Source organism: Sphaerodactylus townsendi, linkage group LG01 (assembly GCF_021028975.2).
Source record: "Sphaerodactylus townsendi isolate TG3544 linkage group LG01, MPM_Stown_v2.3, whole genome shotgun sequence".
NCBI lineage: Eukaryota > Metazoa > Chordata > Lepidosauria > Squamata > Sphaerodactylidae > Sphaerodactylus > Sphaerodactylus townsendi.
The window spans coordinates 59,856,206-59,879,028 of NC_059425.1; the positions used below are offsets into that span (position 1 = coordinate 59,856,206).

Here is a 22,823-nt window from a genome sequence, read left to right on the forward strand (position 1 = left end):
TTTGAGGTAAATCTCCCTTACTTTCACTTCTGAAACTCGACATTTTGTAAAACTGAAACTGCATTGATTTCCCTTACAGCCATGTTGCATAGGATGGAAGGTATGAAAGAGAAAAGAAAAAGCTCATCTTAAAAACGCATCCATGAGCCATATGATAACAATGACAGATTACAAATACTGAAAATGGCTATGGGGACAAACACTTCTCATCTTTTATACTGTTAACATGATGAAATAATCATTTTTCCACATTTCAGATTTTTACCATTTGCATCGTGCCATAAACCATATAAGTATATCCCATCAATGCAAAGATCAAGTAAGTATGGTAAAGAAAATTATGGACTGAAATACTTCCGGGCACAACACAAAGAGAAATGGATAACAAACAAGGTAAGTTATAGAAAAGCTTTGTGGACTTTTTAAATACATCAAAATAAATCTACTCCACTGAATCAGTTTCCACTAGAATGGAATAAAAGCTTCCTGTAATTATTGGGAAGATATGCAATGATTACTTAAAAATAGGTTACAAAATAAAGCTTCTTCTGTGTAATCGCTAATTGAAATATGTTAGATGTTAAGCAATTTCAATGTTATTTTGAAATCAGAAATGTACAACAATGGAAATTCATAATGAAATTCAGTGTTTCATTTAATAACAATACAACATTTTTAATATTGTGTGTGTAGAGTCGCAGAGGCTTTTGCTCCCATAGATTTATGATGTTCCGGCTTTTGGTTTTTCCAAATTTAGGATTTAAAAACACATTGGAATTTGCACATATAGTTTCAGATTGTAACCTGGAAGACCGCACCAATCCTTAAATTCCTCATTGATTCCAGACATGAAGCAGCCATGTCTTCTGTTTCTCATCTACTGTAACCTTTTGTCATGACCATGTTTGTGTGCATTGATTCCCAAAGTTCTGGTTCTGTTGCAGTAATTATTTAGGTCACCTTTCAATGCCGGATTTTTTTCTCAAGATGGTTTACTGAAAAATCTCTAGCTTCATCCTATGAACTGTCATAATATGCCGTGATAGAGTGGGAGATTTACAGGTACATGCGTGTGTCTGAGAAGGCACTTCCCTGCTTCTTCACCTTTTGTCCAGCTGTCTTCAGATTGCCCCTACCAAATGGATCTTTATACTCTCTCATTTACCAGTGATTTGGGACACTAGTAAAAGATTCTTTGTACATTGTCAGAATACAGAGTCCCTCAACTTTCACTTCCCTCTCTTTGTATGTGTGTGAATGAGCAGCAAGACACATAAGTGAGGTACTTTGAACACAGTCTGCTTTCTTAAAAGGAAAAGGATTCTATGGCATTGTATTCCACTGTGGTCCCTCCCCAAATATCCCCCTCCCGTGGCTCCACCCACCCACAGATTTCCAAGAATTTCTCAGACCAGAACTGGCAGTCCTACAATATGTATGGTTCTCAGGACTATGGTCCAGTTTTTTGTAAAACATAGTTGCTTCCTATGCTTTGAAGACACAGAAGTCTGAAGTTGCTTAAAACTTTAAATAGCACTTTACTAAGCCTGAAGGCTTAACAAGCTGCCCTTCCCTTGAAAAGAATGGAGAAGCCCGTGTGGGAAAGGGAGCACATAAGTAGCCTAAATCGTTAACATGTTTTGTGTGCTATTCTTCATTATATTATAATGAAAAAACTGGTATATTTCAAGAGCAGCAACAAAAGAAACAAAATTGTTCCATTTTTACTTTCTCTTTTTTTTGCGATCACATTAAAACATGAATGAAAATCTGTTGTTGTGTTCAGCATTCTTGTCATTGACATTTGCCAAAAAAAACCTTTCAGAATTTCTAACTATAGGCATTGATGTTTCACAAAACTTTTAACATTGTATAATAGCTTTTGGATGGAAAGAATTCAATACAGGATAGGATGTCAAAAGTTTAAAAACTGAACTCATGTAGATCATCAGTCATAAAGCATGAAATGGAAAGAAAACAATTGAACAATTGCTTCTCAGCTGCTTTTATAAGTTCTTGTCAGTTTGGGGAAGCAAAGAATTCTGATTTTATGTAACCTCCCTGTGGACTCAAGTTAAAATAGATTACAGAAAATGTTTATTACACACTGGGTCTTGCTATGCTGCAGCATGGTTTTATATCTTGAGGTAAAAAATTACAGCATGCTGGACAGCCCAAGTCTTTACTGTCTCATTGAGTGGAATTTTGTTGCACAAGATAAAGACTTTTTATATATCTGTAAGATTTGAGTTAAAATAACTTTTCATTGATGTAAGACTGCATTTGTAAAAAAGTGACATTTCACAATTAAATAACTAACTGGACAGCATGAATTTAATCCACAACTATAAGTCCCATGAAAATGGACAATTGGGGATCAGATATACTATAATCATTCAGTTGTCAAAACGCTTGCACATGTTCATATTCACTGAAGCAGAAAGGATAGCCTAGAGCATTTAATCAAAAGTGCATTTTAGACAGCTGATTTTAATGCAGCATTCTTGATGCTTTCCTTTTTTCCAAAATTTGGAAGTGACATTTAAAGATGCACATTGTTGGTTGAGTCTTGTTTTACAACAGAACTGCAGGCCTTATTTGCACATGCATATTTGGCCCTAAGTAGAATTTTATTATCTGCAAAGCATAAAAACAGCTAGGACTCCAAAGAATTAATTTAGAGAATCTAAGCATATTGCACAGAACATAAAGTTGACCTTTACCGTCTGCGGCGTTGGAAATAGAGTGGGATGTCGAACATATCATAGGTTTAATGTGGCACAACACTGTCTGCAGAAACTTGGGTGGGACTGTGACTGCCTGCCCATTGCACCCGATGATTGAATCTGCTGTCACCAGCATCCTGATAATAATGAACATTCAGCTTAACGACCGTGATTATGATTATCATAATTGATGTGTGAGTGCAGTGTGTGGGGATCATTATAGCTAAACTGTATGGCAGAGAAACATGGCTTAGTTAAGGCTAATTTTACTTTTGCACACTGATTGGGATAAAATATGCTTTTCAAGCTCAACAGTCCGTCGAACTGCAATTTTAGGAAAGAAGCCTGCATGTCTGAATTGATTATTCGAGCTTGTTCCAAAACAGCCATCAAGCTGTTTGTTTTAAATGGTTTCATTTTATTAATACTGGCAATTAATTAAATAATTAGGTATCAACAAAGGGAAACCTCTTCTGAGTTCAGGCTGCATTAATCAGACATTGAGTTGAAACTGTTCCTTGCATATGCTGAAAAGAAACTGCTTTTTCTGGTTGGGGCAGTTCCAATGACATTGTTAGTGAGATGTTAGTTGTACCAAATTTACTTTAATTTGGTACAACTAACATCTCACTAACAATGTCATTGCTTTGTTATTAATATTGTTTGTAACATTCTATCAGTGAAGAACAGTAAACCCAGATTTTACCATCTAGACTTGGCTAGTCATGCTGACTATTTCCACAGGCGCCACATGGGCTTTGGATTCAATGCTGTTGGGAAGCAGAATTTTTTTTCAATTCCCCACAGTATTGTGGTACATCTGTGCACTTGCCAGGGTTTCCCTAGCTTTCCTCCAGTCTTTCTCAAACCTGCTGTGTTTTAAATGTTGCAAAGATGTAGTAAAGCTGGAATGGCTACTGACTGAGTAGGAAAATTTGGATTTTCTTACCCACATGGCAGCCATTTTCCATGACATTGCCCCTGTGGTGGACATTTCTTCCCCTCAGCCCCAGCGGCTTTGGTTGGGGACAATCAATTTCATATTGTTATATCAATATACCATAATAATCTGTGAATTCCCAGTTTTCATCTTTTTAAGTCTTTAGACCCTTCCATTGCAGAGATATCAGGGGAAAGGCGTATCTCCCAATGGAAGGGGCTAGAATTTTATGTTTAAAAATGAATGCAAGATATTAATAGAATCTGTTTGACTTAGGCCCCTTTTGCACAGGCCAATAGTATTTGGTCATTGACCAAAAATAAAGACTTCATTTCACTTCACTGGCCAATAAATCCAGGCTGGGGACAGGAAAAAATCAGTTCGGGGCGGGGGGGGGGGGGGGCTTCACACTGCTCCTGCCCCTAAAGCGAGAATGCCCTGTGTTAGCTCCTCAAAAATGGGTTATTTGAGAATTGTGCTATCAGTGACTTTTTTCTTTTAGTGCTGGTTGCAGCTGCTCACAAGCAAATGGCTGCCCAGAAAGTGCTATATTGGTAGAGGCCCCGCCTCTCAGCTGCATAGCCACACAGGGTGGCAGGGACGGCAGCATGGCTTTGGGGATCCATGCCTGCCTGCCTGTGTAGCTACGCAGCCGAGAGAGGTAAGTACCAAAAAAAAAATTCCACGCCTCCGTGCAAAGGCATGACAGAAACCCACATTGGTGCCACAGGATCCGTTTGCTGCCTGCATGGAGACATGCGAATGTGAAAACAGAAGAGCAGGTTACTGTATCCCGACTGCAACCCGCTCTGCATGTGCTGTGCGGAAGGGGCCTTAGTGTTACAACAATATATTGGCATAATGATATTGATTGATTGATTGATTGATTGATTGATTTGATTTGATTTGATTTGATTTGATTTATATCCCGCCCTCGCATTAGGACTCAGGGCGGCAAACATCAGCATAAAACCAGATAAAACAATACAATAAATCCAGTATAAACACAACCATATCAATTAAAATTATGAAATTGTTGATTTAAAATTTATTTGAAGAAGTGCCAGTGGAAGGAAGAAGGCCTCTGCTGGGGAATTGGGGAAGGGAAACTGCATGAAATAGTTCCATGTGGAAGCCCTCCTTGCCACTGTACTGAAGCCACACCCTTATAGCAGGGAACCTGTTCCCATGTGGAAAGCACTCTTATCTTCAGAGTCTGTACTGCTGAAGAAGCAGTTAGGCCTACTGTTCAGCTTAGCTTAGCAGGACAACTAAGATGAGATTTTGCAAGACATTACTGTGGGGAAGGGGATGCTTTGTAATGAAATAATGATGCCCTCAAAAGTATACCTGCCTTGCGTGCTATTGGATAACGGGCTGTACTATTGGTTCAGTCAAGGTGGTGTCAGAGTCTGGGACCTAGAAAAGTAGCGAGCAAGTCAATCAAACAACTCAAGACCATGCATATTAAAACAGACTGACTGCCCCAATGTGAAGCTGCTTGATTGAGCAGTGCAGTGTCAGCCTTGTCTTTCTTCTAATGCTAAAAGTAATGTACATAGACAGAGTGACAATCAGAGTACAGCCTCCCATCAGCTGTAATTAATCTTTTGGTTAACAAAAAGACTCGAAAGCCTCTCATCAGCCACTTCAGAAGTCAGAGGGACCCTGCTTTTTGATGTTTGTATTCTGAGTAAAATTGTCCCCACCAGTTCTAACAAATTGAAACACCAGGCTAATTATGGCAGCTAATGAAGTGTGTGGAATGGTCACAGCTTGTTGTGAAAGTGTTCCTTCAGCTCGGATTAGAGTTTCATCAATCACTTTTTTAAACTGATCCAGAATTACTTCTGCCGGGTGCTTGGCATTTTTAATGCTGCTTCTGTAATTGGTTTTTTTCCCTAAAGCTTAGGTCTGTTTTTGAAATATTACACTCTTAGGATAGGACACAAAAACTCCAGTTTTATATATATTATATAATTCATTATAGCTTCTATCAGCTGATCGAGTGGTAGAAAGCTAATAAAAGGAGCACAAGTATAAAATTTGATATACTGCTTTTAATTCAGTTAAAGGTAGCAATAAAGCCTATACACATATATGCTTATGAATTGCACTGGAGGATGGGTGTGAACTGTTGAGATGTGGCAAGTGGGCTGGGTGACTTTGATGCCCCCTATGGCTTTAAATTAAATTCATGGATTGGATTGTGCTGTATCATTCGGCAGAATTTGACATGATTTGTTGTTTCTCTGAATGGTCACGCTAACTTCAAAATGGCTTAGAAGTTTCAGAATATGAACTTTTCAGGTTCCATCTATGAAGAGATGTAGGAATCTTTACTATATATCTCACTCTGCTTTTTTTCTGGAAATGGGAAAAAAAGTACTTGAACAATTGTTAATGTAATGCTCATTTCCAAATTTGACCAACATTCAGCGTTATCATCATTTTTTAGAAATTCTCTCTAAATATTAACAAAACTACAGTCAGGTTCAATCTGTCTATTATCCTGCCGTTACACAAGAATATTCAATTAGAATATTATTTAAATACAATAAGATTGTACAGCTGTTTATCTGTTTATAGAGGATATTTATGTGATGCCTCTTCAGAGTCCTGCTTGAGATGGCTTCAAATTAAAATCACTATAATATTAAAAATAGGTCATTAAAATCAAGTCCTTGCCCACAAGCAACAATAAAGCGGAGAGGACATTTCAAAGGTGAGGGGGCACCACACAAATTGTCATCTCTCTTTTCTGAACCTGCCTCATCTACTTTCTTTTCTGTTGTTTTGTAAAGTATCGAAAAACACCTCCTGCTTTGGGTGATCTTTGGCAGTCACTGTAAATAAATTCCAATTATGCCTTCTCGTTGTTCTTTTCCTTCTTTTTCTCCTTTGCTTGCACAATTGTTGGTCTTACTGTTGGTACTTATGGGCTGCAATAAACCATGCGATTTTTGAAAATGATGTTACAACGCCGTTGCTGACATGATAGCAACACAGCCACTTAAATGAAATCATATCAGTCAAGGGGCAGTGAAGAAAGAAGAAGGGAAAGAATGCTGAAGTGAAGTACCTTCTCAGTGAAAAAAAAGAGCAAGTAACTATCAAAATAATTTCATTTTTTTCAACCATTATGCAGTCGGACAGGGTCACGTGTATTACTTCATAACAAGGAATGAAATGGATGTTTTCAAAAGAAAAATAAATAAATACGGGCAAGAAGTTCAAGTCATTCCTAAGAAAAACCATATCATCCTAAAATAATATTTCAGTACATTTCAACAGCAATTTACTGTCTTTTACAACTAGCAGAATATACTTCAGAAAGGATCAGGCGTTCTAGGAGTTCTGATTTTTAAAATCAATTAAAGAAATGTTGTTATCAACATCATTCCTTTTTGTCACTTTACGTGAAAATGACTAATCAAATTCAAGTTGCTTCCAGGTAAATCCTGAAAACAAAATGAATGTGTGTGTACTGTCGAAGGCTTTCACGGCCAGATTCAACTGGTTCTGGTGGGTTTTCCGTGCTGTGTGGCCGTGGTCTGGTGGATCTTGTTCCTAGCATCTGTTACACACTGTGTCCAGAGAGAAGGGAATGTTTGGAATATATATTGTCCATGTCCCAGGGTGGCAAACCAATCAGTAAGTGTTTGGGTGGAACTTGTTATGCAAAGATGTGGTTGATAGTATTGTACTGCAGTATTGTACTGGGGCTTATCAGTCCAGGGAGTGATTCACATTTTCATGCCCTGCAGCAGCAGCAGTATTGGTGAATGCAAACACATTCACACGATACATCATTCTGGAGTCTAGCAATGCTCATAGAAAGGCTACAGCTGGAGAGTACTATCAAAGGGAGGATGGCCTTGCTGGAAATTGTGCTCATGGGCAATCCATAACAGGGATTGCAATACTAGGGGGAGGGGATAGTTGCATCATGCAATATCTCAGAAACTTGGATGGTGCTGACAGGACTACTTTCTATGAACTCAGGGAAAGTTGGGTGGGTTTTTTAAATAGAAACTGAAAATTGTCTGCAGATCCAAAATATGGCTTGTTTATTTTTAAAAAACCTTGAAACTAAACATAACAAAGGGGAATCACTGAAGGAGCAGGAATGTCTGATGTAGTGAGAGGCTAATTCCACTTTCATGATTTTATGAAAAAAAAACCATTAAACAATGTTGTCTCAGTACTGCCTGACATCCTTTCATTTGAAAAGGATTTTCAAAGACATGCTGGATGAATGCTTCAGAGGGCATTCTGTACAAACAGTGTGACTTTTTTACAGTCTCATCTATTATTAAGATGTACCAGAATCCAGGAGACGGGCGGGAGGGAGCAGGCAATCCAAGCAATTTCTATCATAGGTGCATTCAGATTGGAATACCTGTGGTTTTTATAAATGCTGGAACTACTTTGCTTATTAGACATTTTTCTTTAAGCAGTCTTTAATGTGAAAAGAAAATTGTTTTAGTATACCCAGTGAACAGTTTGTTGAATTGTTTTGGATTGAAAGCTAGGCTTAAAACCTAGTTTTCCTAGCATATGCCCTAGCACAGTGGTGGCGAACCTATGGCACGGGTGCCAGAGGTGGCACTCAGAGCCCTCTCTGTGGGCACGCACAAACAGAGCCCCCCCCCCCACACACACACACACACATGAAGGCTGGCCTGAGCCACTGGGATAGATTATTAGCATTAAACCTAAGACCTAGTTTTGGGGAAGCAGTGTAGGTAACCCTGTTAAGCGCTGTTAAGCCCCACTGATTTTCATGTGAAGAACTAAAGCACGATCCTTTACCTGGGAGTAAGCTCGGTTGCTGGCAATGGGGCTTGCTTCTGAGTAAACCCTCCTAGGGTCATGATTCACCCGTTGGAAGAGTTGCATGGTTGCTTCAAAGCAAAACCACTGACTACCACCAAGCTTACTCCTGAGTAACGCACACCTCTGAGTCAACCGTTTTTTCTAAACTAAAACCTCACTATTCAGGTTAAATTGCCATGTTGGCACTTTGCGATAAATAAGCGGGTTTTGGGTTGCAATTTGGGCACTTGGTCTCGAAAAGGTTCGCCATCACTGCCCTAACATATTTCTGAAACCTTCTGTACAACCATTTAAAAACCTCGCTTGAAGTCTCCAAGACCTTCCTCACAGTTCCAAATTAATTCCCATGCCAACCTGTTATGGGCTGGATCTTTGCAAGTAGAACTACTGTACACTTTACTTGCAGAGTATTTGCATATTTACACTTATTCTTGCTCTGTATGTATCTGGCATGAGTAAATCCCATTAGTTGCTATAAATGTAATTAATTTCCATGGGAGGTGTAAACAAGTACATTGCTTTGTAACAAGTTCACTTTTCAGTTTTACAATACGTATGGTGAAAGACAACAGTGTAATTAAAAAATAAAACTTCTCATTTTATAGATTGGAATGTAGACTCTGCACCACTGGAGGCAGTATAGTCCTCCAGGCAAAGAGTCGTATACTGGCACAGGAGTGACTTGCATTGTCCAAAGGGTTCCTTTGCTGGAGAATTAAGCCAATCTTTACTCTGTTTCCTTCAGAGTTTTAAAATGCACTGTTGTTATACATGTATCCTTAATCCTATATCATGTAGTCATTATCTTCATGTAACAGTTTATTAGTTACTGGTATATTTTCATATTGATGCAGTGTCATTGGTAAATTGTAAATCACTGAAGCTGAAGCTGTAGACCATCTAGTCTGTTTCTATGAAGTACTTTTAGAAATTGGCCTGCACTAAACTGAAGCTTGAATTACATGAGCCAATAAATTCCAAATACCAGTCCCACAATTTCAACCACACATTTGTTTTTTCACTCTGATTCAGTAAAGTTCAAGGGTATCCAAGTATGAAATAGCTTGTGAGGAAATTCACATCAGTTTCTTAATTTAATTTAACTGTAATAAAGACTGTATTAGTTCCAAAAATAGAATATTATCTTTGGCCATTTTTGTTCAAATACAGATATTAGGCATGTTCAGAAACTGCCAGAACAAAACTAATAGTACTAGTGTGATTAGAGTGAGCTATAAGAGAAATGGGGGGAAACATTGTGTGCCAGGCCTTTACAATATTTATAGAAATGGTTACCCAACCTTGTCCTAGGCTTGGGGAGGTATACAGTAATGATTATGTAAAAACTTGTGGTTGGGCCCCATGGAACATTTCTTGCTATGCAAAGAGCACTTGCAAGACAAGAAAGTTGTTGCAAGTAGTCTTTGACTAAATCAACATATCCGTCTTCCATCTTGTATTTCCACTTACTCATGACATAGTACAATGTTGAACAGCTGCATCACTAGTCATTTGATTTGGGTACATAGCAGCCATGATGTAAAATCATCACTTTTGCTTACAGTCACTCTTGCACAAATGGAACCACATTAAGTAAAATTTAGTATAACCTAATCCATATAAAAACGTAATTCACTGGAGAGGTCGTGACTAGGCTTGGTCAATACCCTAGAAATTCGGCAAAATTCGGATTTTTCAGGCATAAAATTATCTGTATGTCTGAATAAGACAATGTATTTGGGTATACCCGAAACATCCGGGTCCGTCTGATTTTTTTGGTATTGTTGGTGTTTTTTGCGTTTTGGCCTGCAGGGGGTGCATTTTTAAATCTAGCAGCACCAAACTTTCAGGATATCCTCCGGAGACTATTTTGATGATACCACCCAGGTTTGGTGAAGTTCAGTTCAGGGGGTCCAAAGTTATGGACTCCCAAAGTGGGTGCCCCATCCCCCATTGTTTCCAATGGGATCTAACAGGAAATGGGGGCTATCCCTTTGAGGGTCCATAACATTGGACCCCCTGAACCAAACTTAACAAAACTCAGGTATCATCATGACAGTGTCCATATGAGACCCTGAAATGTTGGTGGCATTAGCTTTAAAAATGCGTCCCTGACAAGCACCCCAAGAAATTTGCCCAGATTCTCTGTTTTGCAGTGTCTTGGTTCCATTGTAGCCAATGGGGAATTTCTGAGGCTGATTCCGCATGGGCCAAAAACAGTGGTGTGAAAACAGTATACACCCTTTTACACAGTTTTAAACCCTTTTGCACCATTTTCACACAGTTTTCACAATGCTGTTTTTGGCCCATGCAGAATCAGCCTGAGTATGTAAGCAGGCTGCACATTTTTAAGATAGAGGCACCAGACTTTCAAGGTGGTTCCAGGAGGCCCTCCTGGTAATAGCATCCAGGCTTGGTGAACTTTGCTTCCGGGGGTTCAATTTTATGGGCCCCCAAGAGGCTTATTTTGTTTTCCCGTTTCCTATACATGAAGCTTCCACTGCCCCCAGAAGTAAAGTTCACCAAGAAAAGGACTCAACCCCTTGCTCTGCCTTTTCATGACCCCTGCTCTGACTTGCCACACCTCCCTGCTCTGCCTGTCCACATCCCCTGCTCTCACTCCCCCTGTTCCCCTGTTGTGTTACCCAAAATGGTGGGAGTCTGTCCCTTTTAAAGTGGGGGAATTAGTGAGAGCAGACTCTTTGGCTTAGGGATATGCTTGAGATCTTCATTGCCTATGTCTACCAAGGTGGTCAGCTTTAGCAAGAAATCTGCAGGAGAGCAAAGTGTCCAGAGATATTGAACACTGGCTACTGGGAGAGGGGGCTTCTTGTAGGAAAAATGGAACCCTCAGGATTATGCATGGTGGCCCTTAATCTCCCAGGACAAAGGGGAATCTTGCCTTTTTGGGGAAAGACAAGAGGCGGACATTAACCTTAAGTGTTGAGTCATTAATCTAACAGTTTGTGTGCTTAGCCTGATTGGCTAAGCTAGGAGTGCCTGGAGGTAGACAGAGTTCTGAGTCAATCATAACTATAAAACAATGGCAATGTAAATAAGGTGGTTGTTAGAGAAAGATTAGTCAAAAGAAGAAATTTTGGGTTAATACAATATTTGGGGCAAATACATTAACAAGTCCTTTGTCTTCACACAATGGATAGTTCAGTCCAGGGCTGGAGCTGGGAACACTTTCCAAGGCGGGGCCATTGTTTTCTCATAATTCCTTTAGGAAGGATGTGACGCAGGTGTTCTGTAAGACGGATAAGGGCAAGTCCAGACACATTTTACTGCGTCCTTGTGGATACACTAGCCAATTCAGAGTATGGGCCTCCCATTTTGGCACAGCACTGCTAGGCACCCCAAGGGTTGGCAGGATGGGTAGAGACTCTTAAAAACAGGACTCCCCCATCCCATAAAGGGTTAGTTTGATAACAGCTGTACCCGGATGATGTGGCCTGCCCTCTTTGCACTATTGCTCCTGCACTGGCATATCTTCCCACTCAGTTCCGTTTTTTGCCTCCATTTCCTGAGATATTGCATGGTGCCACATTCTGCTTTGGAGATAATGCCTTTGCCCTGCAGCGGCTCATGTGTGGCCAACATACAATCACCCCCTCTCTTGGATTGGACTGTAAGAGTGAGTGTAGTGTATGTTGCCTGGGTTTGATGTGCAAAATCGATCCTGTCCGAAGACATCTGATGAAAGTAAATTATAAAACTTAGGCTGATTGTGGACAAGATATCTGTCATTCTGCAGAGGTGAATGTCTGTTGTGGCAAGATGTCTAGTACGGATGTATTTCCTTGAGCCCCACTTTTGCTTTCCAGTCTCTCTGCAGCAAGCGACACCACTACTAGTACAACTTTAATTTGCTTCACCACCAGAGCGGGACAGATTTGCCAGTATGCACAGTTTTGCCCTGGACGTCTTCCCTCGGCTCATGGCCAGCCTATGTAGCTTCATCCTTCCCTCTCCCTCACACTGTCATTCACACCTCCTTCATTTCCCCTTCTATGTTACAGGTCTTGCCAGTATCTCTCAGTAGCCAGCAAGTGGAAGTCAAAGAAAAGAAGCTTAGCCAAAACACATCAACCTCTAAATTCTCATATTGATATCTTGATATAATACTAGCAAAGAGTGCTTAGTCCTAATGTTCCCATTCACTCAGTGAGTGCCATAAACCCAATGTTCCCATGCACTCTGCCCCCATTCCAGGAATGAATCTCCACCACCACATCAGGGGGTGGCAGGGATTGGATGAGGATTGTACAGTGCTCATTTACAATCGGGGGTCAACTTGGTGTTTCTATACACAGTTCCAGTAAGGCACTTTTTTGGCACCACCCACCTCCCCCATTCTACTTCTGCCAATTCCAATGATAGGGTGGCTTTTAAAAACTTTATTTTAACTTCAAGAATTTGTACCATCTTAGAACTGTCAAAATAATGAAGGAACATGAAAATACCAAGGAACATCAAAATAACAAGCCTCACTCTTGTAGGAAGTGTGTGAGTGTGTGTGTTTAGCGTTCTAGGATATGTCTCCCTTCTTCAGCAGAGTGTGGTCCAGGCTTCATCTCTTTTATTTGGGGGAGGGATTATTTTTAAAAAGGGGCTATAATATCAATATAACAGTAATTTAAAGGACTTTAACAAAGCCAGCAATCCTGCAACCTGTGCCTTTAAGAGTGAATTGATGGGCGGAGTTAAGAGAACCAGAAAAAGCAAAGATCCAGGAAAGTTCAGCAAGCACTCTGCACAGTACTCAGTGGAGTGCCTCCTCATGTGTAAACAGAGAAATGTGAGGAGAACCCACTACAACCCCAGTGTCGCAAAGAGCCCCGAGGTAGGCATTCCATGCATAATGAATTGACCTTACTGTTTTCCTTTGGGACTCTCCAGAGACAGTCTAACAATGCTCTAAAAGTTTTCATGTGGGCCATATATAAAAGGAATATCAGATAAGAAATTATTCAAGCTCCGAAACAGTAATTATAAATCTTTAATATTTTTAACAAGGCTTTTTGATTTTAGCTCCATGATTTACACCACTTTCAGAAGCATGTATTTACTAGTTCTTAAGAGGTTTGGTAAACATTTAAGCACACTTATAATGAAATGTTTGTTGCATAAATTAAACAGCAATTAATAATTTTCTGTCTCTGTTTGAAGGATAAGATATTAAAATCATGTTGTTAGTAGACTTCCAACTGCGAGAATAATTTCCTTGTGTTTGTACAGCATATTATCATATGCTTTTTGTTACTAACCATCAAGTAGAATAGTATGATGAGAGGATCATACAAAAAGGGCATTAAGTTGTCTTCTGAGGGCTAGCAGTATCATTTATATTTTAAGAACTAATGACAAGTTGATTCAAAGAGTACTTATCAAGTCATTAAAGTAAGCTAAAAATCACCCTCCATTTTAGCCAGTTAGCCTCTTTGTGGGGGGGGGGGGGTCAGTGTTATTTGCATTTGGTGGAGGTAATTAGCCAATGTCTTCAAAAGCATCCCTCAAGTTTCATGAAAAATACAGTGAAATCTAATTGCAGAAAACACTTTAAGTTTGTAATTAAGGAAGATATTTGGCTTCATGTGAATTTTGGAACAATATGGTAGTCATCTGACTATAACTGGCCAGTTTACTTCAGTGGGGAATATGCAAGGTTCTTTCCCATTCAAAAGCTAAATAAGATGACAGGGTTTTGTTTTTTTAGTACACAAATTAGGCAGGAAGGATCAAGTTCCTTTCCTAAGTTCTTTGAGACTTCACCTCATGAAAAGTTGAGTCTGAGAAACAAGGTCAGAGCTATTACAATATCAACAAGAGGAAAAATGAAAGAGGATCTGCAAGCAGTCAGCCAGCCATCAGGAATACATTTCTGGAAGCCCTATTGCTGAGGCATTTCCTTCCTGGTTTCCAGGTGGGACTATAAAAGCCAGAGCATGCCTGGGGGGCCAGCAGCAGGGAACATTGAAGTGTATTTTAAGACCCTGCAGCTGTCTCCTTTCTTATTTCCAACTGGGATTATGACACCCAAAGTGTACCTGAAGGTTTGAGCCTCTTGGTACAGCTATAACAGCAACATTCCTGGATGCAGCTTGATATGAAAGGCTGTTGCTCCTGTATTGAGGCAGGGAGACTTCGCCAGATAGAGGTCTGGAATGTCTGGGTTGCCGTTTCAAGAGGAAAGAGGACAGAGTGCCTTCCAGTTTGAAATAGCCTGTGCTCTTTGCAGTTGTTGGGACCTGGATGAGAGTTGGGTCTGGGCCTGCATTTTTATCTTTGGGCACAACTAGATGTGACAGAGTCTGTGTGTCAGACATGGGATGTCACAGACATTTTAGAGCCTAAAATGGTCAATTTAAACATGGTGTGGGGGCCTTATTGCAATTGGGCTGCAGCATGGTGGAAGCAGGCACTCTTGCTTTGCCCCCCCCCCATGCCTTTTCAAGTGCTAAAATAGCAGCTGGGAAGGGGGGGTTAGCACTTGAAAGAGTAAAGGAGGAACAAGAGCATCTAATCTTACTGAGCTACCTTATTGGGCTGTTGCTGCATTTTAAAATTTACCAATTTAGCATCTTAGATGTCTGCAGCATTCCCCAAGGGAAGCTGCCATGTGTAGTTGTCCCTTTGTGGTTGTTCAGACCTGGGTGAGAGCTGGGTCTGGAAATGTGCAGGGGTTTAAGAATCCCAAGACACTCCTCATGGCAACTGTCAGAACAGATATACCCTTCTCCCTTCAGTGTCTTATGGGATTAGCTGGTCAACTTGTGGCTCAGCAGGAACTTTTTGGCTCCTCTGAATTGGTCAAGAGAGGTTCTCTTTTTTGCCTGTTCACACAGTGTTGGTGAAGGATGGGCTATGGAAGTTTAAAGTGGGCCAGATATTCCACCAACTTTTGTAAGCAGGCAAACAGATATCTGTGGATGGGAAGTGGTAACAATTGCAGACACTGCAGGCTGACCAGTCCCGATGCCCAGAGAGGGACTGGATTGACTTTTGGTTATGAGAATTATCATTTGAACTAGCACACTGACATGATGATGAACAACATCTATCAACACAGTCTTGATGTGATAGCAAGAAAAAGCAAGGTATAGTACGAAACTAAGTTTAAAGGCAGGGTGGATCTGCCCAAACTCTGGCCAACATGTTGGCCAGGGCATAGTGAAGGGGGCAGGGGGCCCCCAGGGGGCTGCTACTGCCTCTGCAGAAAAACCCAGTGGTTCCTTTAAAATTCAAATAACATTCCTTCTAGCCATCTGAGCAGCACCAAGCTCAGCAAAACACTAGGGGTGGGGACAATCCAGGGAAGGAGCATGCCCTCCCTGTTTTCCTGCCCCCTGTGTCTTTCCGGCCTCAACACTGCAGCACTTGGATGACTAGAAGGAAAGTAAGCTGCAGGAACAGTTCCTTTAAAATTCAGCTAACTTTCCATCTAGCCATCCAAGCTGCACCAAGGTTTGCAAGACACTCGGGTGGGAACAAGGCCAGGGAGGGCGCACTTTCCCCCAGGTTCTTGCAAGCCTCAGCACCACTCAGATGGCTAGAAGAAAAGTAAGTTGAATTTTAAGGAAACCACGAGCAGGGGGTATGGTCGGGACAGCATCAAGGGACTGTGAATGAAGCCAGCTCCTCCGCCCCCCACCAACAAAGTGTAATTTCACTTCTTTCCATGAGCTCCATTTTTGCTAGCTATGCCCCTGCCTGTTGGGAAGTATTTCAGGTGGCCCACACTAACAGTCAGCAGTTAAAGTTGTTCTTAGAAAATATTAGCTTAACCCAAACATATTTGTCTGATGTCTTTAGTTTGGATGTGCAGTAGTAATTGTTTATATAGTAAAATTAGGAAACAAAAGGCACCATTTGAATCAAAGTGGCAACATTAATGTGCTGATTTTGCAATTCCACAGTGTGCAGATGCAAACAATGTATCTGTGATTTGTGAATGTTTATTAATAACCCCTCTCCCACAACTGATAGCATGTTCCTGAGCCATAAAATAATGTCCAGCATTCTGGATTATTTTGGTGGGATTATACAAAAGAAATAGATTCCATTGGCCGTGGAAGTAATTGTTAGTCAAGATTAATATCCCATCTCATTTCTCTCAATAGCTCTTGTGAGCAATGCTACTTAAGGTGTCTAAATGTACTAGTGGGAATTGAAAATTATAGTGTGGACCCCTTTCACTAGCTGAAATATTTTAAACCTGTTTCACTGAGGCCAGTATTGGTGTCAATGTACTTTGTGTGAAAAGTGCAATAGAAGCATTAGTATTTGACAGCCCTTGTTGAAATAAGTGAAATTAATGGAGCTCTTTTCATATACGACAAGGCCATGGCACCCCTTTCATGCTGCTTACAGACACAGAAAAGTCAATACTTTTTTATTACTTGACGCTGACCTACATTCTGCACTACATGTGCCAGGCCCACTAATTGGTTTCAGTTGTGAGGAAAGTTTGCCCCAAAGAAACATTGGAGCAGATAAATCAATCTTTTTTAGGGTAGCTTAGTGGTTTTGAGCACTTGAAATGACATTTGTGTTGTATTGACAGAAGGAACTGCTACACTCATATTGTCATGTCAGAAGCACTTGTACTAGTTGGAAGTGTTAACCAGTACTAATACGTTTATGAAGGAAGTCCTTCATTGCTGGATCAACATTTTACTTTTATAGCTGACCGCCATGTTTGTTTGTTCTCCTTCTCTTTCTTAAAGAGCACTGCATGGATATTAAAAGGTCATGGAGTGTCTTGCAGCTTCTCTATTTTCTAATTTTGTCATTACAGGCATTTGGATTGCAGGGAGGTCTTGGATGTGGGCGCCTAGAGTTAAATGGAGAGAGCCATGTTTGTGCCATTGATTTTTAAGTAAAACTTCCCACTGTGTCGTTCACAAGTATCTAGGCTATGAAGAGCCCCAGATGGCTTATTCAAAATAAACTGTAGGGTGAATTTCACAATACTCTTTTAGAACATCACAAATATTTCCATCAGCTTTTAAATTTATAACCAAATATGTAGGAAAAATATGGACAATTTGGCTAAAACTCAAAATTATAAATTAAGAAAGCTCTTATAAATATTGTATACAGGATTTGTATACAGATTGTGTGTCCTGTTTGTGAAGCAATGAAACAAGCAAAATATTCAGTTGATTGAGTCAACAGGAAACCTTGCTACTGTGGTTTGCTATGTTAGAGCCATGGGATATAATGAAATAATCACACAGTTGAATAGTGGAAAACTCATATGAGAAACATTGACAAGTTATCTTTGATCTCTTTATAAAATCATAGACAAATGCATTTAAAAGAATCCCAGCCTATATAATCCTACGTGTCTTATTTATTCTTTTATAAAGTAAATTGTGCACACTACTGTATGATTTTACAGGTTTCAAAAAATATTGTCATTCCCCACTGATTTGATTTTAAAAGAATTAGCAGCAATCGAATAAACTCCAATTTTCATGAAAAATAAGGCATAACATTTGCAGAAGATGTTAGTTTCAGTTCATGCATGTATTTACAAATTACTTGTACCAAATTTTCCCTACAGAAATTAATTTTTTTTACATCAGTTATATCTCACCTTTCTTGCTGATACTCATGACAGAATACACAGGGTAAGACAATGTAGTCAAATAGCATGAGATATCTAACAAACAAGGTAATAGGAACAGAATCACAACAATCAGCAATAATGCAAAAAAAAATCAGACTTGGTATGTCAATGCAATAAAACAAAAAAGTGCAATAAAAGCAAGCTAGTACATAACAATAAACAGAGGACTAGGCTATACTCATTCCTTTGTAAAGTTCCTTCCATTCCATTATGCTGCTTTCCCTTTATAGAAATGCTATTATAGTATAGTCTTTCCCTTTATAAATATGTGCTCCATGACAATTCGGTTTGACACAATTTGTGGAATGATTGTAGTGTGGGGGCTTTCCTGATTTTCACTGTGGCTACCACAGATGATGCATGTGTACTGGCGGCTGTTAGCCTTACATTCAGAAGGCTTTGCTCTGTTGAGTGAAGGTGTTGTAATAGAACATAACAGGAAAAGTGATCCTGTAGATATGAGCATCCATAGCTATGTAGAGGTTTGTAGGTGATAACTAGTACCTAGAATTGTACCAAGTAACCGATAGGTTCATGTACATCTCTCTCTCTCTGTGTGTGTGTGTGTGTGTGTGTGTGTATACACACCTGTAAAACAAGACAAAATAGCATTAACCAGTTGATTTGGGGCAGGAAACGAGAATGGGGGGGGGGGACTAATGAGAATGGGAGGGGAACTAAATCCAGCCTGTCCCTCAACTTGGGATGTTTGTTTTACAGTGTTGTGCATATGCATGTTGGCTTCTGGGTTAGGATATGGAGTTATATATGCAATACCAGTTTCTGTGAGTAATTCCCAATCCAGTTATGCACATGTTTCTGTGTGATTGTGCTAGGTCAAGATTTTTTGTTGAATTTAAGTAATAAATTTCATGTATTAATATATGTGTTCATAGTAATTCCTATTCCACCACCATGTGCAGTATGATACAATGAGGTCTTGCCTAGGTGTAGCCAGCTACCACTTCTGGGGCTGTGATTTGACCCAGTTGTTTAAATACTCAGCTGTGAGTGTGTAATGAAATAGCTTTTGAACAACCAAATAAACAGTACAGCTGCCAACCTAAAGTAATCTTATGCCAAGGGAATGAATGGCTAGCAGACTCCCTCTTTGTCATTTTGACTTGAATTTGAAGCTAGGCTTGGGCTTAGTTCCAGCTCAAGAAGCCATTCACTTCAAAGGCACCTAAAGTGTCCCAAGAAGCTAATTCTGGCAGCCAGTTGTTATTGTCTGGCAAGTCATCCTAATAGCAAAAGCCGTCTGCTCTCTCAGATCAGTGCTTATTTCAGGGGTCAGAAATGACCAGTCCTTGTTTTCTCATGACAAGAGGGACGAGGGCAGAAGTGCCCTGGTTGAGGAATACCGACAGCTGTTTTTCTGATCAAATTTCTCTTTGTTCTCCCTAATAAGTTAATTATCATTTGCTTGTCCCCCTTCCCCATATGACAGTCATAATCAGTAATACTCAGCAGCTGACAATTGTCGTAGTCTATGAATACAGGCTAAAGAGAGCTGTGCATAGCACTGTGCTCAAAGACAGGGTTGTTCCTAAGGGTGCCTTCACCTATTACTTCTCTCCTCCACCTGGAGCAGCTAATGCTTCTTCCCTTTTCATTCCCTCAGTCTCTTACTGACACTGTGCAGCAAGCCATGCATGACCAACCCTTGCACAGTACAACACAATCCAGGCTGTGTTGTATTTAAAGATACCTGAGGAAAGAGGGAGGGAGGAGAGTTCAGTCTCCTAAGCAGAGGTGGAGCAGGGAAGGCAGCATAGTGCTTGGGATGAGAAAGGTATGGTGGCAGGGTTGAAGCTCTCACTTCCCACTCTACATCTTTTTAATACCTGACCTCACTTAATGGTAGGACCAGCCCTGGCTGAATGTATCCTCCTGCTTGATTATACAAATAGAATCTGCCACAGATCCTATTTTCATTTTTTTTAAAATCTTCCTAAATAAAAACAACCAAGTTTCTAGCTCTCACATGGGCAAATTATTCAGCTATAATTGCTTCCTTCAAAAAGGCATGTGACAAGAAATCCTGTCTTAGCCAGGGATTTTGCTCTCTTGGTTGTCCTGCCTGCTCTGTCTTCCTTTGCCCAATCTGCCTAGTCAACATCTATGGGCATGCCTATTTGAACCTATTTTTCACCTGGTCACAGGTTTTTTGTTTGTTTTGTTTTGCTCTGACAATATTTTACAGAAACATACTGTTTGAAGTGAAAGATCACCTCCACACATATAGTCCAGTCCACCAGTTAAGCTCTCGTAATCCCCAGCATAGTCTTTTTGAGTGGGCAAAGGGGAACCTTCCTCCTTTTTTCACCTACAGAAAAGCTGCTATGATTCAATCCATCAAGTGTAGCCTTAAGTCACGATATCAGTTCTAGGTTATCAAACCCCTGCTTTGGCACCCAGCCCAATGGCATCATTCAGCCAGTCAGCAACGGTACCCACTGACAGTAAACTAAGGTCAAGGCCTCCAGCATCATACAATGGAAGTGACATTATCATGTTGCTAACAACCGTGGGAACACTCTGGTAATTGGTTGCAATTCTATGGTAACAAAGGCTTCTACCATAGAGTTTTGCCCAAATACCAGAGTGTCCCTTGTAGGGATCACTTCTGGTACATGCTGCCACATTTTGACACCAGAGTCCTCGACCTATGTTTGTGGCCTACAAGTTTCCCCCACCTCCTCCAGTTGCTGCAGGTACCTGAGAATTCTAGTTATAGGAGGGTATGGGGGAACTTGATCACACATTTGACATCTATGTACACTGAATTTTTTACGTATACACCTAGTTAAAATGTCATAGTTTTTGCATACACATCCATTGGGTGGGGTAAAAAGGTGGTCTGCCACAGGACAGAGAGAAGAGATAGCATCTGATCCAAGCTGCAATCGGTATAAGGTAAGACACTCAGTTTTACTTAATCTTCTCAAATGTTTACTCTTTGTTTTTTCTAGGATTTCATAACTGCACTACCACCGATTCATCTATTTGGAAAGTTTGGCAAAACCTATTCCAGAGCTGGAGAAATAGTGTAAAACATCTACTAGCCAGCTGCCCAACATGTTTAATGCTAGTAATAAATAATCTTTGAAAATGTGGAAGGGAAAGCATTGTTTATTATTACTATGATTTTTATGATTTTATGATTTTTATTAACAGCTGATTTCAGTGTTCCGCATAGTTTTGTAATTCTGGGTGAATGACTGGAGCAATCAATGAATTGGACTGCCTCCTGAATTGACTTAAACATAAGTCGTAGCAACTTTTTGTGCTGGGAACTTTAAAAAATCCATAGAAATAAGTCTCTGTCTTTCTTTTCAGTATTTTAAAGTATGTGAAATTTTTAGTCATTTCTCCATAAGTTGAAGATGTAACATATTGTGAAATGAGCTCAACATCTTGAAGAATCAAGAATGTTAACCAGTTTGGTAAATGGTAACTTCCTTTACTGTTGGAAAAAAAATAAATCTAAATTGTTATTAAAGATATGTTGTCATCTGTGTGTGAATGTAGCTATCATGGGGGAATACTTTTGTCATTGCCAAGGGACCATAGGAGCTGGAACAAGCATATTGGCCCTTTCCACACAATTCATTTAAAACATTTTGAGGCAAAAAATAAAATGTTTCCTCCATGAAGTTTGACATTGTTTTTAACCCCAAAGCATTTTATTTCCAGCCTTAAAACATTTTAAATGAATCCCCTTTTAAAATGATTCTTGAGGCTGAAACATTTTTAAAACCGCTTTCCTGCTGTGTGTATCTCTTTAAAACATTTTCCACACCTTTCTGCTGTCCCTAAACTTTCTCCTTGACACCATTTTGGGTGCTCATTCTCCATTCCCTCTCTCCTGTGTTTTAATCATTTTTGTGAATTAGTTGGGAGTTTTTGTTATTATGGGGGGCTAATCTTCCAGGCAAAACGTGGAGAATTGTAACACAAAACTGTGAAGCATGAAAGCACCAAACTCAAAAAAAGGGGAAAACACGTAATGGTGACCATAAATCATTTCCAGGGGGTGAGTGCAGAAAAAAAAGGGACTGAGAACGTTTTACCAATGTTTTACAAATGTTTGAGGAGATTTATGTGGAAAGGGCCATTGACAACCAGTCTGGCATATTGATGTTCAAAACACCTGCAGTTCATCTCCATTCCTGTTTGCCAATGCAGCCAATTAATTTAGCTATTTGCAACCCTCTCATGTATATTCTGTATTCACAAACTCCTTGAAGCCATGAGCAGCCAACTTCCAACTGATGATTGATCAGTTGGGAATCAGCTTCTGATCTCCCGGTGGTGATTTTTTTTCTCTGCACCCAGCAAAAAAAAAGGGAGGGGGGAGGAATTAGGAGCCAACTCTCAACTAAGTGAGAAATTGGTTTCTTCTGATTCCCCCTCCTGGAAACTTTGCTGCAGCCCAGGCTTGCTGAGATAAAGCCAATTTGGAGTTCGAGGGTCTGCAGAAGTCCAGCTGATTTCCCTTCACTTTTCCTTACTCCAAACTGGTCTGTAGAGGAAAAGAGAGAAATTAGCTGTTTCTCCCCTTCCTTTTTGCAATGCAGAAATTAAAATAATTGTTTCTGTCACTGCCCAGGTTAGAAGGACAGGAAGGGAATCAAGCTCTTTCTCCTTTCCCTTTTTCCACTTTTCTGTACAGCTT

At 40.0% G+C, this 22,823-nt stretch overlaps 1 protein-coding gene across 3 annotated transcripts in view; it reads left to right on the top strand.

Moving 5' to 3' along the window:
- Positions 1-21,647, top strand: part of SPATA17 (spermatogenesis associated 17) — a 117,885-nt gene extending 96,238 nt beyond the window's left edge. For all 3 annotated transcript variants that reach the window (XM_048495450.1, XM_048495372.1, XM_048495289.1), the window contains 2 exons: positions 258-393; positions 21,118-21,647. In XM_048495450.1, the coding sequence (XP_048351407.1) occupies positions 258-393; positions 21,118-21,198 (217 nt within the window). In that variant the 3' untranslated portion in view covers positions 21,199-21,647. The remainder of the gene's footprint in view (positions 1-257; positions 394-21,117) is intronic.
- The last annotated feature ends 1,176 nt before the right edge of the window (positions 21,648-22,823 follow it).